We start from the raw sequence: 15,531 nt of genomic DNA, 5'->3' as shown, positions 1-15,531 counted from the left end.
TATTGGTATAACCTACAATTTATTTGTGAAGTAGTATCCTCTTTGATGTGTAATGTTCAAAGCAGAAGTGAATAGTAAAAACATGGCAAAGATGATTACATAGTTTAATCAGTCTAGAATGACTATTTATTAATTGCTCACTCATGTCTCTGGTATTTCTGTGAGACAAAGATAAGACGTAGCAGAAGGGGCGTGGTTTTAAGGGAAACGCTTGCGCCGAGTCAAGGCGCAGTCAGAGCCGCTACAGTGGCCGGACAAGGCGCACCATAATGGGATCTAACTTCATCTCACTGTCGCTAACGTTTGGTAAGTCAGATTTACATTTTTAAACATGACTTATTCAGCAACCCATATTAAACTTAGCTTCAATTTGTTACATTGGTTTGTTTTATAATCTACACACGTTTTTAGAGCGGTAAACTTGAACACCCCCTTCCCCCCTGCAGAGGAGACACACTGGATTCATACTTTGTCTCTCTGCGTCTTTACAGTGCACTGCAGCCTATTACAACCAGTTTTAGTAAATGGTTGCTTAAATCACTATTAAATAAAAAAAATTAACATTGTTACTTGAATATAAATGTGTTCATTATTGTAAGTATTTGCAAATTGTTCAGTTCCTTATTACAAATATCACATTTATGGTTACTACGTCTATCAGTGGCCCACTCCTGTTGTTGCCTTTATCCTACTACAGATTATTAGTATCCTTCCACTGCTAGTGCAAGTATGTATTTTTTGCACAGAATTTATAGACTTCAACAAAGGGCATTTAATTCAACCGATGTAGACTTTCTGGGTATCTACTTTCTGGCTCTGATCTGGGTCCTCTTTTCTTAAATCTTCTGCACACGTGTGGATGCCAGACTAATGGTGTAATGCAGTTCAACAGTTTAAGCTTTTGAATGGAGCAGATGTTTTCACCATAGAGAATGATGCTTTTCTGTATTCTCCTTGTTGTGCCTTTTGATTAAAATAGTCATTGTAAATTGAGAGAGGCGTCCTTGTATTTTCACTGTACGGTTGTCATCAGAAACATTGGCTTGTTTCTTCATCTGTGGTTTGTTTTTCTTATTTGGACATATTCAGCTGTGCTTGCTTTGAGGGGGGGCAGAAAATGGGTGTTTGAAATTTTCTGACTCGACCTAAAAGCTATGGGAGGTGTCTATCCATGGGTTTTAAAATGATGAGAAATTAAGACTGTTATCATATAGCAATTAACAGTTTAAATCTTGTGAATGGGAGAAAGGCCAATATGAGGAAGCTGAAACCCATGAATGGAACTACAGATTTGTAACTTGGCTGTTCTCTTATCTTTGTCCCAGCTCGATGGCGACGCCCCCTTTTCTCTGCTTTCTGTTTTTGATCTGCACAGTTTCATATTAATATATCATTTCGTTTTTGTACAGTTTTTCTAGTGCAGAGCTTGTGTTTGTTGCCTCACGTGAAGCACTATGAGATCGTCAAACCACAGAAACTCCAGCTCAGAACAAAGAGAAGTCTATCCGACACACAGGTGATCAATACACTTTTTGAGTGCATTTTCTACAGCCTACAAGAGCTTAATATTTATTCCTTTCTGTCAGGTTTATCCAGATATAGTACAATATCAACTAGCAATTGAAGGACAAAATCACACAATACTCTTGGAGAAAAACAGGTAAAAATGATTAAGCGCATTTTTGTTATTTGACTTGCTATATTATATTTTATGAAAGGCTGCAAGGAAATGGTAAATTGAATAGCTTGCCATTTGAATCGTTAAAATTGTAACACTGCAAAGGCTTAAGGACCTCAACCTTTGACCTCTGCAGTGCATTCTTGTATTTGTTCAGCACTTAATAGTTCAGTCTTGTCTTAAATGTTAATTCTCAGAGACATGTTTAAAATATGTTCTGTCAACTGAATCTTGATTAAAAAAAACAGAAATCTCAAATCTTGCAATATTTGTCAGAAAATTGCATTACACATTTTCCTATTGGTTCAACCCTCATATATGTCACTGCTATAGGAATCTTATTGGAAGAGACTTCACAGAAACGCGTTATACCAAAGATGGAAAACGGGTGACGACTTCCACACATGAGGTAAGATTTTTAGACGTCTCTTAACTATGTCATCGCAATAAAAGTTTATAGTTTATAGTTTTGAGTGTGTTCAGCCCCCAAAGCTGTTCTGTAGGCTTACATCCAGAAAATAGTCCAAAAACTTTAGTACTTCCTAAGTTTTTGAGTCTGGTTAGTTTAACTTTCCCTCCAGTCAAGTTTAGATAGTGTCTTGCCAAGGACACATGTACAGTATAAACTGCTGGTAGCAGGATTTGAACCACTAGTTACTGTATTTACTGGGCAATGTGGTTGTTTCAGAGGCTTGTTAATATTCGCAAAACCACAAATGCTGAACCTGATCATTTATGTCATTAACTAGGCCTGTGAACCTGCTATATCACAACAAAAATTGAGACATAAAAACTTTACCTGCCCCATCTACAATACATCTTACAAACTAAAGACCTATGGGATGTTGTCCTGTTTTGTAATGCAATAAATACTGATTTGGCATAGGTTTTTATATCAGATGTCCACTCTGACAATTGACATTACAATCTTTGTTTATCTAGGTCTGTGTCTAAATTTCTTATGGTTGAATAAATCCTTGTTCGATGAAATGCAGCAGATGAAATAATTTTACATTAAATAACAACTACAGATTCTTATCAGTTTGGCTTTGTATCATAATTCCTTCAAGACTCATATAAACACTCTCATTGTAGTTAATATTCCCTCAATCCAGAAACATAAAATTAATATGGCAGTTATACACACTTATTATTATAACGCTGTGTATTTTATGCTACATTAAAACTTATAAATCAAAACCATTTCAAGACATATTTGTCCTCCCTTATTGTGCAGTCTTAGTCTCAGAAATACCATTCCTGACCTGTGACTCACAAATACATTAAGATTTGACACAAAGAGAGTGTTTGTGGCCTCAGCTGTAAGCACAATGTGTAGCTGATTTAAGGAATGTTTTTCTCTAAACTAATCTATACTTTTGTGTAGGAGCACTGTTATTATCACGGTTGGATTGAGGGGATGTCAGACTCCTCGGTGAGTGTGGGGATATGCTCAGGGATAAGGTGAGTTTACTGCACTATTTCAGGCCATTCACTTCCTCATTTGGTATTTTTGTTTCTTGTGAAAGTCATGCTTGAGAAATGTTTACCTCATTTGTACTGGCTTACATCTGTTTTTATTAAACCAATGCCAATACCAATAGTTTCAACAATGCCATTTTTTATTATTTTAGCTGCCAATTATTGGGATATTTTGTCATCAGATCCAAATTGCCTGCTTTGTTGTAGAGATTGTAATGGTATACTTGGCTGCTCCAGCTGGCTGCTCTGTTATGGGACAATGCTGTATCTAATTGTAATTAATTGATTCATAATTGCAATCAAGATATTTTTATTTATAATTATTTATGCATCATCATTTATTGATCATGTTTTATGTCTTAAAAGTATTTATATTGATCTCGATTAGCTCTGTAAGCCATTGAATCAAATTGATTCCACAGCCTGAATGTTTGTAAAAACATCTTTTTAATCATAGTTTTTCTATTGCTATTCCTATACATCTAAAGAGGTTATAAACCAAGGTAAACTTTGTACCAACTTCAGTCATGGATGTATAGACAGGGTGCCTCACTAATGGCATCAAAGTTAATGTTCAAACAGCTGCTTAGACATTTGATAATTTTTATCTTATTGCCTGTATTTCACTTCATTGGAGAAAATATTGAATTAACAGCCTATTTCTTATCTGTGATGTGTATATATGAATGAAAAAGTAAATAATTTTACCATACAGTTTATTGGACTATTTTTCCTTTTGTAGTGGTTTTGTGAGAGCGCAGCAGCGATTGTATCTGATTGAGCCGTTGGGGGAGTCGGATGAGAGCGATCACGCTGTTTACCGACACAGAGACTCACAGGGACCCTCTAACAGCAGCACAACCCTGTTTGATGTAGACCAGGACCCAGGACCGAGACTGGCCGGACTCTTCAGGTCCAAATCCTGGGTATGTTTGATATTCACCAGACAGGAATAGATGAAGTTAATATTTTAGGTGTTGAAGTTTGATTATTTACAAAGTTAATCTGAAAATATAATATAAAATGTATGTATAAAGTTTACAACAATTTTGCATAATTTTTATTCAACATAGACATAGAATACATTGCTATTCATGGGTTCCTGTTAGATACAACCATTTTAGGACATTTCCCTATTGAAAGATTAATATTAATATTATTTATCCTTCTGAAACCCATGGATACATAACATTTGTCCACAACCTCAAAATCAAAATCATTTAATCAATATAACTTAAAGTTAAATTGTATTTTATTTCATGCATACATTTTTTTGTTGTAACAAAGTAATGTTATGTTAGTGTTAACAAAAAATCTAATGACAACTTGTCTGGTGCTCAGATGACCTCATTTCTATGTAATATAAACATTTGCAGAGTGCCACGTCACACTATAGTAACAAAAAAATGAGTATGGTAATTAAAATAGTTCCAGTTGTTTGTTTGCATAGGATATACAAATGAAAATGTTCAAAGGATACAAGTTGAGTTTTGGTTTTGCATAAATTATTACAATGTTTAACTTTCTGACTTACTTTTCAAACTTGTATCTCCCTTTTTATTTTCTTGCATTAGACAACAAAGAACTATCACATTTGATTTTCATTTATCCATTTCTGGTTGTGTTTAGAAATCGAAGCCAACTGCAGAACCAGAGCGCTTTGTTGAGCTGTTTGTGGTTGTTGATAAAGCTGAGGTAAACAAGTTTCCTTCTTTCACATCTGCTAACTTCCCTCTTTTCCCACAAACTATTTATATTTCTTTCATGTTTTAGTACCTTCGATATGGCAGCCAAACCAAGTCTCGCATTCTCAACGTTGTGAATCACATTGACAAGGTATAATGATGATTTATGATTGTAAATATTAGATTTATACAGTCAGTATTTTGAAATGACATATTGCTCTGTCTCTTTTTGTAGGTTTATCGATCTATAAACACATGCATCGTGCTCGTGGGGCTGGAGATTTGGACCACTGAAAATTTGATGGATGTCGACATGAGTTCTGAAATTACTCTGGACCATTTCCTTATTTGGCGACAAACAGATCTGCTAAAGAGGGTGAAGCACGACAATGCACAGTTTGTGACGTGAGAATCAATTATAGACATTGCATTTATATTATAATGGGTTGTGTTCAGATAATGTCATATAAGTGGAGAGCCTTGATTTTAAAATTGAGGCGGAGGTCAGAATTCTATGATAGAATTTTTGTTCAAGTTAATAGTTAATAGTTCAGTTAATATAATTTTGCTACATGAACAATAAACTGCCGTAAGTTTTTATTTCTTTTGTTAACACAAACTAAGTTGAATTTGCAGAGCCAAAAATTGTCTCTATAATTCAGTCCTATAGGTGTGATTGTAATCAGTTTAAAGAACTTTAAACCATAAGAGTAAAATGACAAGTTTGTACCAAATCCATAAGAGAAAGTTTAATATTTGTTCTCTGTTTGGATATTTCTTTTAAAAAATGTATCACAATTGAATCATCCACAGAGAAATATACCCCCCGCCCTCCTTCTGAGATTTTGACTCAGATGGAGGGCAGATTCTTGGAAATAAATGCAGACTATTATGAGTAAATTTAGTTGTAAAATGATAAATGTACTTTACAGAGGCATAGACTTTGAAGGTGATACTGTCGGACTGGCTAATAAGTTTGCCATGTGCACAGAAAACTCGGGAGGTGTGAATCAGGTAACTACTTATTTAACTACACAATTTTCATCTTAAAATAAAATGAATAGATGTTGTTAAATCATTTGTTTTACTCAATGATGTTTTATCTCCTCAGGATCACCACAGAGACCTCATTGGTCTGGCCTCCACCATTGCTCATGAGATGGGGCATAACTTTGGTCTGTCCCACGATGGTCCTGGCTGTGTGTGTGGTCCTTCTCTGAGCACCAACTGTGTGATGACAGACAAGCTCAGGTATTCACTACAAAATACTTCTTTAAAGTTATTAGATTCCAGGATGCCTTTTGTAAAGCTCATCTCCTATACTTGCTCCATGAAGTCCTCTTTGTGCTGATGCAATCTTCCCCACGTATCTGGTTTTGGTACTGGCTCTTTTAAAATTCTCATATAATAGTCTTGTGAATTCAGAGCTTAATTTGTAAATTAGTAGTGAGTAGAGCACTTTTAGACAAGTGTGATGAACTGAGGTGATAGGCCATTGAAACATGCACATAAATAATAACATTACATTATTTAGTCACTCTACATATGGTGATGATTCCCTGCGGCGGACTGATGGAAGTAAGGCTCCCAGTCTACACCATATGCCCCTTCAACCACCACTGATCTCTCTCACACACCACACTCACCTGGGATTAAACCACTTTGAGTTGGTGTCTACTGCAACCACTCAGCCACTGCAGCTCAATTATACATTATACAGCTAATAAGTATTTCTCTAATTCTTTGTACAATACAGAGAATAATCTGTGTGCCAGCATCAAGTTGGACAAATGTAGAGAAAAGTATTAGGTAGGCCATCTGTCATAAAACTTTCTCAAATCCAGATGAGGAAGCAGAAGTTCAAGACGTTTTTCTCACAGGAAGTCCTCCACTTTGAAACAACCCTGTGAATCTTGTTTAAGTTGATGTCATCTTTGTACAAATCTGTTCTCAATCTCTTTTATCAGGACAGGAAGTCAGTCGTTCCCTGAGTTGTTCAGCAGCTGCAGTGAGGGTCAGCTGGCTGAGTTTTTGGCCCGAGCGCGCCCCAACTGCTTACACAAACCATCCCTCTCTCGCAGCATAGAGACGGGCCCACGCTGCGGAAACGCCCTGGTGGACCCTGGGGAGGAGTGCGATTGTGGGACGGTGCAGGTAACAGCTGGTCTGGGGCTAAGAGACAGGAAAGATATAAGGTTTCATGTGGAGATACTAGAGAGGTTCTCTTTGCAAGTGATTTCACAACACATGTTCTGGTTTGGTCTTCATACTGTGAAATCTGGAGATGAAATATGAAACTTGACCCCATTAACTTAAACTTTGCGTGATTTTATTTTCAGCAACTCTCTAACTTGAGTACATTTTCAACTTTTCTACCCTCATCTACACTGTACAGTATATGCACCTATATGTTGACTTAAATATGTGTTTATGTATCCTGCGTTGTTATAAGGATTTTGTTTTACAGTTTAGTGTACTATGATTAGGTTTTTCATGACTGATTACTGTAATACCATTATTTAAGTTGATCAGTTAGCATCTACTTAAAGTGCATTTATTTTTAAAGTATTTATTTGTTTCAAGGACAATGCATATTAATTATAATGAGTGAAAACAAATGAGAATTAGTTAAAGGGCTTTTCTTCTACCTACAAGATCAACACACATTGCTTATAAAATAAACACCACTACTTAAACATGCACTATATGTAACATTTCTTGCGGGTGTCCCACCGCCCTCTTGTCAAAATGGAGATGTTATTGATTTGTCTGGAAAGTTCCACTGTATGGCATTAAACATATTTATGTAGCAATTATTTTGTTACTTAACGTGTTTCTATCTTGCATGCATGCATTCTTACTGTGAGTGGGCTTACCTCTTAAAAGATCTCACTTGCAACATGGCCTGGCTGTGTCATCTGCTTTTCTCCATGGAGATTGATGTGTTTAATACCTTAATGTGGAACATCTTTGGCAAAACAATAGAACTGATACATTTAACAGCATATTGTGGAGCATTCTAAGCAATAACATCTTCATGTAGACATGCAGATTGAACACCCCTCTGCCCCCTGCAGAAAAGTTACATAGTGCACCTTTAAATAATTCTGCATCAACATGAAGTTACAATGCTCTTACTATTTAAGCACAATTTTGGGTGCTCTTTTTGCCTTGGAGCTTCAGTCAGAGATTTCACAATACCATTCAGCTCACATTCCTTATCAAGGACATAACATCTTGGCAGCAATCCGTACTGCGCCTGCCTCCTGCACTCCAGGATTAAGATGAAACTAAACACAGCATGTTTTTGTTGTTGTTGCAGGAATGTAAGAATCCGTGTTGTAACCCATCGACATGTCGCCTGACATTTGGGTCTCTATGCGCTCATGGACGGTGCTGTGAAAACTGCAAGGTAAGTCAGTTACACACAGAACAATACAGTAGTCTAGAAAATAGTTGCAGAATTAAAATGGGAATAACAGGTTTATGAAGAAAGACTATGAACAAAGAAAAGCGTAGGTTATCTGCAATATCCAATGTGCAATTATGTATACTTTTCATATACACTGGACATATTCTACAATGCATGTTTCATATTCTTGTCCCCGACCTTGGCTGAAACTTTAACATCTTATTTTTCACAGAAATGCTGAATATCCTACATAAATATAATTTCAGTGATGATCTAATGTCATAACATTGTAGTTACGTTAGTATATTTGTATTTAAAGAGGAAATCCTTTGAAAGGTTAATATCACATCAAAATTTGTAATTTTTTTTTTACCTAGATGTTATTTTGCCTAGAATGTTTCACAGTATGGCTTAAAATGTATCTATCTCCATGGAGACAAGTGATGCCACTAGGCCAAGTTATAGATCTGTTATGTGGAGAGGCAAACCTGCTTACTGTCTTCTTTTTTTACCCTCCACCAGATAAATTACATAGTGGACCTTTAAATTCACTTCTTGATACTGTTGATTGATTCATGTTTCTATTCTGTGTTTTCTAAAGCAACTAATTTTCTCACTTTTTTTACTCCTCTGTTTATTTCCTCTGGAAATCCACCCGTGTTATTAAATGTTAACCTACTCCCCAAAAGATAGTTAAAAGCCAGTTGGCCTCTTTGTCAGTGGACTGCATAGAGAAATGTCATAATTTACTGTAGACACTCCCTGATTTTAAAATAGTGTCCAGTGAAGGTTGTGGAAGCAGTCAAAGAGCATTAAAAGGGTTGAAACTGCCACGAGTACCACGTGAAATAATACCAGGAAACGCAGGGTGGTATCTTATAGTTTCTTTGTAACTAACCACATCCTTCCTATAAATGATGTCCTGAAGGACATGAATAAGTGCCATTATATGTGTATAATATTTATGTGTATATATTATACACATGTTTGATGAGACAATGCCTGATCATGATGTAAAAAAGCTATTATGAGAGACACAGATAAATGAGTGAGTCTTTGTGCAGATTCAGATTCCTGCTTTGATCCAGAATTATTTTCAGATGTTGAGATTCTGACTGAAAAAGCAAAAACTACACACATTATCATTATTTTTATTCATATTCTTTTTGTGATGATGGATAATGATACCTGAGTTTTCACCAAATTTTGTGAAAATAGTGGGAGCGACAGTAACGCACTGGGCAGAATGTTTGTCCACTGATCTGGAGCTTGGCGAATCCTGCTTTCGACATAAACATTGTTTGCGATGCAATTCTAGTTCCCACAGATGAATATGTTGTTGTGTCTTTGGGCAAGACACTTAACCTGCCCAAACTCCCATTGTCTCCATACACTGGCGTATCTATTTGTGTGTGTGTGTGTGTGTGTGTGTGTGAGTGTGTGTGTGGGGGTGGGGGTGGGGGTGTGTGTGCGTGTGTGTGTGAATGGGTGAATGGTTCCTTGATGTAATTGCCTTCAAGGTAGTAAGGAGTTGAATAAATGTGACCATTTACCATTGAAGAAAGCCTTTGAATTAGTACTACTTGTACTTTGTTATGCAATTTTTTTTCAGTAACAGTACTCTTATTTGAGTACAACTTGTGACCTTTTTAGCTATCATAAGTCCCAGTTTTTGTTAAAGCCTTTGTCTCTCAGATTATCAATAAAGTAGGTATCTACTTTATTGATACCTACTCAGTCAGCTATAATTATTTCTATTGTTATTTTGTAAAGTATTTTCTGTACATGTTAATCCTCTCATTGACACAAGGGGTTTTATTCATAAATCACATTCAAGCTTTAATATAAGTGTATTTAATGATGTATTTATTATAACCTGTTTACATTACAGTTCAGATCAGCAGGGAGCTTGTGCAGGAGGCCGGCTGGTGAGTGTGACCTGCCCGAGTACTGCACAGGGACATCAGAGGCGTGTCCTGATGACAGTTTTGTGATGAATGGAAAACCCTGCTCCGACCAGGGCCCCGGATACTGCTATGACGGCCAGTGCCCCACACACCAGCAGCACTGTTGGAGGCTGTTTGGGGAAGGTACTAAAACAAGCTTAGAAGTATGAAATGGTTCAAAGATATGTCATGCTTATATATAAAATAAAAATGTTTGGTCTTTTTGAATATTTGTACACTCACAGACACATATTGTGGGTTTCCATGCTTTTTGGGGACATTACATTGACTAATTTCCTCCAGACTGATCTTAACCATAACCATAGTGACTACGTGCCAAACCTTAACCTAAACCCTAAATTTAACCTATTTTAAGTTAACTTTAACTTTTAATCTAATAATAAAGGATTTACTAAAAACAATGCCATGTCATTATGCTGAGGTCATGGCTGCATAGAAGATGGAGATGAATGTCTAGTGTTAATGTCTGAAGGGGTCTTATCTTTTTCAGTGTGACATCTTGTGCCTTTTGTAGTGCAACAGCTAACACACAATCACTGTCTAGTTTTTTTTGAATAAAATGTATTACTAGGAATGAAATGAATAGAATTTTTACTGAAAAAGCCTGTACTTAAGTCTTGTATTTGTCTATTTGAAAGAAAAATATTCTTATCTGTTCCCAGGTGCTAAAGTTGCAGATGATGCCTGTTTTTACCTGAATAGGCAGGGCCAGGAGGGGGCTAACTGTGGTAATAACACATATGGATACACCCCCTGTACCTCAAGGTATTCATAGTTGTGTATCTTTTTAACTTTTGTATTTGCTGTTTAAAACTAACCATATCAAACTTTTGCAGTAATCTAAAATGTGGATCTATATTTTGTGAAGAGGGAGGCGACTCTATCACCGGGAAAAGGGCAGTGTTTACTGTGCGATATTTCATTAAATGTAACATCGTTGTGGAGGATGACAAGTCCAGAAATATTGACATGGTCCCAAATGGCACCAAGTGTGGACCAAATAAGGCAAAGCACTCATCTGGCATTTATGAAATAATAATGATTTGAATAAAACAAAACTAAATCATATTGTTTTTTGCACAGGTTTGCTTAGACAACAAATGCCAGGATATAGCAGTGTATGGCACCTCTGATGATTGCTCCAAGAAATGCAGTAACCATGGGGTAAGTTAACTTTTTTAACTAAAACAAAAACAGTTTATATCAGTTTTAATTAAGACTATATATTCTTATGGGTTGTTGTAGGTGTGTAATCACAAAAGAGAGTGCCACTGTGACCCAGGCTGGGCTCCTCCACTCTGCAATATTCAATATGCAGACTTACCTCAAGGTATTACTGACTTCACTGACTTCATGAGTGATATACTTGTTTTGTAGCATGTGATTGATTAACTTAAAGTACATATGACAGGTTTTCATGTTTTTCTAATTATTACTTGGTTTGATGGGATAGTACTCGTGGTAAACATTTATCATAGTTTTACATCAGTTAAGTGGTAGTTAGAGGAAACAAGTTGAAAGATTTATTGAAATGAATAGTCTAACCTACTTGTTGCACTAATAATGTTTATAAATATATCAACATAATGTGTTTTATACTGGCAACCCAATTAACACATGGAGGTACTTTAATATGGTTAACAAGTGAATTAAAGCCTATTACATATATCCATCCATGGGTTTAAGAAATTAGGACCATTACCATAGCGATTAACAATTCAAAACAAAATGTTTGAATGGGGAAATGTCATATATAACAGGAAGCTGAAATCCACGAATACCATGTTGCAAATGTATGTAATTTGTGGCCAAAAATGTAGACTGCATATAGCCTGAATGCATAAAGGGCTGTCTCTATGGCCTCATTTCCTCTGTCTGTGCCTGCAGGTCAGATGGCTGTGATCGCTGGAGTGTGCACAGCAGTCTTCATCATCCTCCTCATCATCGCTCTGGTCACAGGTCTCATCTGCTGCCAAAGAGACAGGTCCAAAAACTACCTCTCCAAAAGCAAGAGGTAAAACTATCTAAAGGACAGGCCTACATATTTGTTAGGTCAATTTTAGTTTTAGCCTTTTTCAGTCCAACATTCAATCAAAATTATGTCAAAACAACAACCGTCCAGTCGAAAAAATGAATTACACTTTGATCAATGGATATCAATTAGAGAATTCTCTGTCTCCACTGTGCTACATTTAGAGAGATTGCTAGGTAGATAGAAAGATAGATAGATAGAGAGAGAGAGACAGAGAGAGAGAAAGAGAAGAGAGGTTCTTGTCTATGTGGCCTTGCTTCGAAGAGAATCTGAACTAACCTTTTATTCGGGCATATTCTTATGACAGTGGTGAACAATTTACATCACATAACCTGGTTTTAACTTGGACAATTTAATCACATTTCCAATAGTTACAAAATACACAAATAATATAAATATTAATGTTTTTTTATCAAGCTATTTGCCTTTGACAGAACGTGTGTTATTTGACAGGAAAGTGCACTCTGCATTGGAGAAGCAGACTCCCCTGTTTGACAAACCTAAACCCAGACCTGAGATCAGCCAGCCCACCCTGATGGAGTCCACCGCTGCTCAAATTTGTACTCCTCACTTTGTGTCAGTGCCTCCGAGCCGACCGGCCCCTCTGGTCAGTTACACTATCATGTTTACTGTCATGTCTACTATTAGTTATAGGTTATTTATAGGGTTTCAGATTTTTGTTGTTATAGTGAGTTCTTCAGTAATAATAATGATCAGATTCAACATTTCAACAGTTTATCTTTTGAATATTCCATGACAAAATGCAATGGTATGAACATGGGAAAGTGGGTCTTGTCCCCATCTGGGAATACGACATCATCACAGTCTACAATCTGAAAACCACCAATACAACCATGATAGTAACAGAAAAGTGGCCATGTTAACATTTTACTGTTGTGTTTTTTAGCCTCCTAAGAAATCTCCTCCAGAGCCCCCTACCTCTCAAAGTGAAGTGGTAAGTTTCTGAACAGATGAAATGTGGATTTTTGAATAGAAAATCTAATTAATAAAGCTCTCTCTATCACACAGACCAAACCCCTACCTCCAGTGAAGCCTTTGCCTCCTTTGAGTAAAACAGAGGTGAGTGTTGTGTGTGAATATGTAATGGAATTTTGCTATGTTTTTTTTGCGTGGCTGTAGTGTGTAATATAAGGCCAGATTTTAAGTCCAAAATAATGTAGAAAGATGCACTTGAGTGTACCTCTGAAATGATTTACTTTGTGTAGTTGTATCTGGTTAAATTATTTTCTTTCCAGTAATAAACTCTCAATTTTTCAGTTCAAAGTGAAGCCCAGCCCCCCTCCAGTTCCTCCAGGAAAACCACGGCCCCCAGTTGTCCAGAAGAAGACCAAAAAAAACAGTGATAGTTTTGTAGCAGCACAAACCCAACACTCATCCTCACTGTCTGTGGGGAAAAGGACTCCTATCAAAGCTGCTGGTGCAGATTGTGATAACATTTGTTAGGCTCAAATTGTGTTTGCACTTTGTATGACGTAGAGCATAACATTGCTTGTTTCTATTTTTTTAGTCTTTTAAATATTTATTACGTAGTTTTGCTGTGTTAAAGCCAGTTTGTGCCTTCTTAGGGATATTTTGTATTACTTAGCAGTCTACTTGAAGAGTGAATGGTACATAATTGTATGGACTGTGTATGTTCTGTTCATTTTCCAGCCCTGACATGTGAGCCCTCAGGGGAGCTGTGTTTTTACTGCGATTCATTGTTTGTTTAAAATCATTCACAGGGTCCAGACCTGGGAGGAGGATCTTTAAATCTTCCTAATCGCTCAGCGAGCCTCAGTGATGGGTGCTATTTGTTTGGGACAGTCCCGCTCCAGTGGTCATGTGTTACATATGACTGAATACATTCTCTGTTTAAAGGTTATTTTAAACCTAATGAAGCCTCATGAGAGGGCCTTTTGTCTCAACAAATAAAGTGCACTTTATTTCCGACCCATACGGAGATGGTCATGTTGTAGCTAACACAATTTCACAGAGGACACATGTATCTGACGAAAATTGTGTAATCAACATTTGGGAACATTTATCTGATTTTGAGCCTGATTCACTCCACAGTTCATCAGTATTTACAGATATCTGAAGAGAGACTGAAGAAGTGAGTCAGAGCTCTGCCCTCCCTTCATCTGGGTCCACATTATAACAGCAAAACCATAACAGTTCTAAACTTGTTTAATCCAGGATTAGTTAGAAAGTATACGACATGGAAACTGCAAAAGCTGAGTACATCAATCATCACTTTAACACTGTTTTGAGACCCACTATGACAAATTGCTAATAGCTTGCCTTGAATAACCATAAAAGAGCTAATTTGATATATATAGTTAACGCATTACTGTGTACAAATCACTGTTGAAGCAAGACATATCAGTTCACAAGTGCATCTGGGAGAAAATTAGATGCATATCCGCTAGTAGAAGTGGGAGTTGTGTATTTGAGGAATGAACGAGTAGGCCTTTGTCTCACAGTGGGGCTGATTCATTGTGATTCACGAGCCAAACTGCTTTCCAAACAAGCAGTTTACAATTCATTTTATGACTATCGCTGTCTCAGCTTGTTTAGTGTGGTTATATGAGGTGATGATACCTTCCTCCAAAAGTAAACAGAGGATATCAAACCACAAGACTTTCCAATGGTGACTGTACACCAGTAGGATGTATGCTATAATTTAATCCATACTGCATATCCTATTTATATTTTACTGGCTTAAGGCGGGTGACCCAGTTTTGAAGTCAAAGTATACAACTTGGGGTCAAAAAATTCCAGACCAGATTTTAAGTGACTAGACTCTTTGAAATGTTATAGGAGCTATGGTGTGACCCACAATAGCTCCATGCAGTTCACATGGGTCTTCATATGAGGTTATTTGCAGATGTTCAAAGACAAAAAGCCAGATGAAAAGTGTGTGCTAAAAACGTATTTGGAAAGAAAGCGCAGTGGATGACCTAAACTCAGTAACGACCACAACAGACTCACAAATGTAATTGTTTCCAGATTTGAATGGGTCAGACTAAAAATCTGTCCAGCTCTATAAAAGGAATCTGTAGTTAGTATATAATTGATAACCTATCCTAACTGTGTTGTGATTATCTGCATTTTAATGTAAATATGCATTTTATTTATTCAACACAACTCAGACGCTCGACCTGAAGCAAGAAAGAGCAGTGTCCCTTGGTACCCACAAAACTGATAGCTCCAGCAGTAATATTATGGAGTGCAATGTATAACTTTCTATTGCAACCAGGAATCACATCAAATCA

General features: G+C 36.7%; 1 protein-coding gene across 1 annotated transcript; it reads left to right on the top strand.

The window, feature by feature from the left end:
• Positions 1 to 227: 227 nt before the first annotated feature.
• Positions 228 to 14,212, top strand: LOC117387714 (zinc metalloproteinase-disintegrin-like VLAIP-A). Its single transcript, XM_033985254.2, has 23 exons — positions 228 to 306; positions 1,410 to 1,516; positions 1,587 to 1,660; positions 2,012 to 2,087; positions 3,066 to 3,142; positions 3,903 to 4,086; positions 4,790 to 4,855; positions 4,934 to 4,996; positions 5,081 to 5,250; positions 5,778 to 5,859; positions 5,957 to 6,096; positions 6,813 to 6,999; positions 8,168 to 8,257; positions 10,149 to 10,347; positions 10,887 to 10,989; positions 11,061 to 11,229; positions 11,308 to 11,388; positions 11,470 to 11,554; positions 12,112 to 12,238; positions 12,710 to 12,863; positions 13,164 to 13,211; positions 13,286 to 13,336; positions 13,535 to 14,212. Exons 1-23 carry the CDS (start codon positions 270 to 272, stop codon positions 13,718 to 13,720), a joined length of 2,556 nt encoding a protein of 851 aa, XP_033841145.1. The 5' UTR covers positions 228 to 269; the 3' UTR covers positions 13,721 to 14,212.
• Positions 14,213 to 15,531: the final 1,319 nt, after the last annotated feature.

Source organism: Periophthalmus magnuspinnatus, chromosome 19 (assembly GCF_009829125.3).
Source record: "Periophthalmus magnuspinnatus isolate fPerMag1 chromosome 19, fPerMag1.2.pri, whole genome shotgun sequence".
In the NCBI taxonomy this organism is placed as follows: Eukaryota; Metazoa; Chordata; class Actinopteri; order Gobiiformes; family Gobiidae; genus Periophthalmus; species Periophthalmus magnuspinnatus.
The sequence above is the reverse complement of the archived record's forward strand: the minus strand, read 5'-3'. Positions and strand labels throughout refer to the sequence as shown.

Bases quoted from the DNA above. Each gene is read 5' to 3' on its own strand.
- LOC117387714 (XM_033985254.2), top strand. From the start codon at position 270: ATGGGATCTAACTTCATCTCACTGTCGCTAACGTTTG. The intron at 6,097-6,812 runs GTATTCACTACA...CTCTTTTATCAG, and splicing joins GTGATGACAGACAAGCTCAG to GACAGGAAGTCAGTCGTTCC. The intron at 12,864-13,163 runs GTCAGTTACACT...TGTGTTTTTTAG, and splicing joins CGAGCCGACCGGCCCCTCTG to CCTCCTAAGAAATCTCCTCC.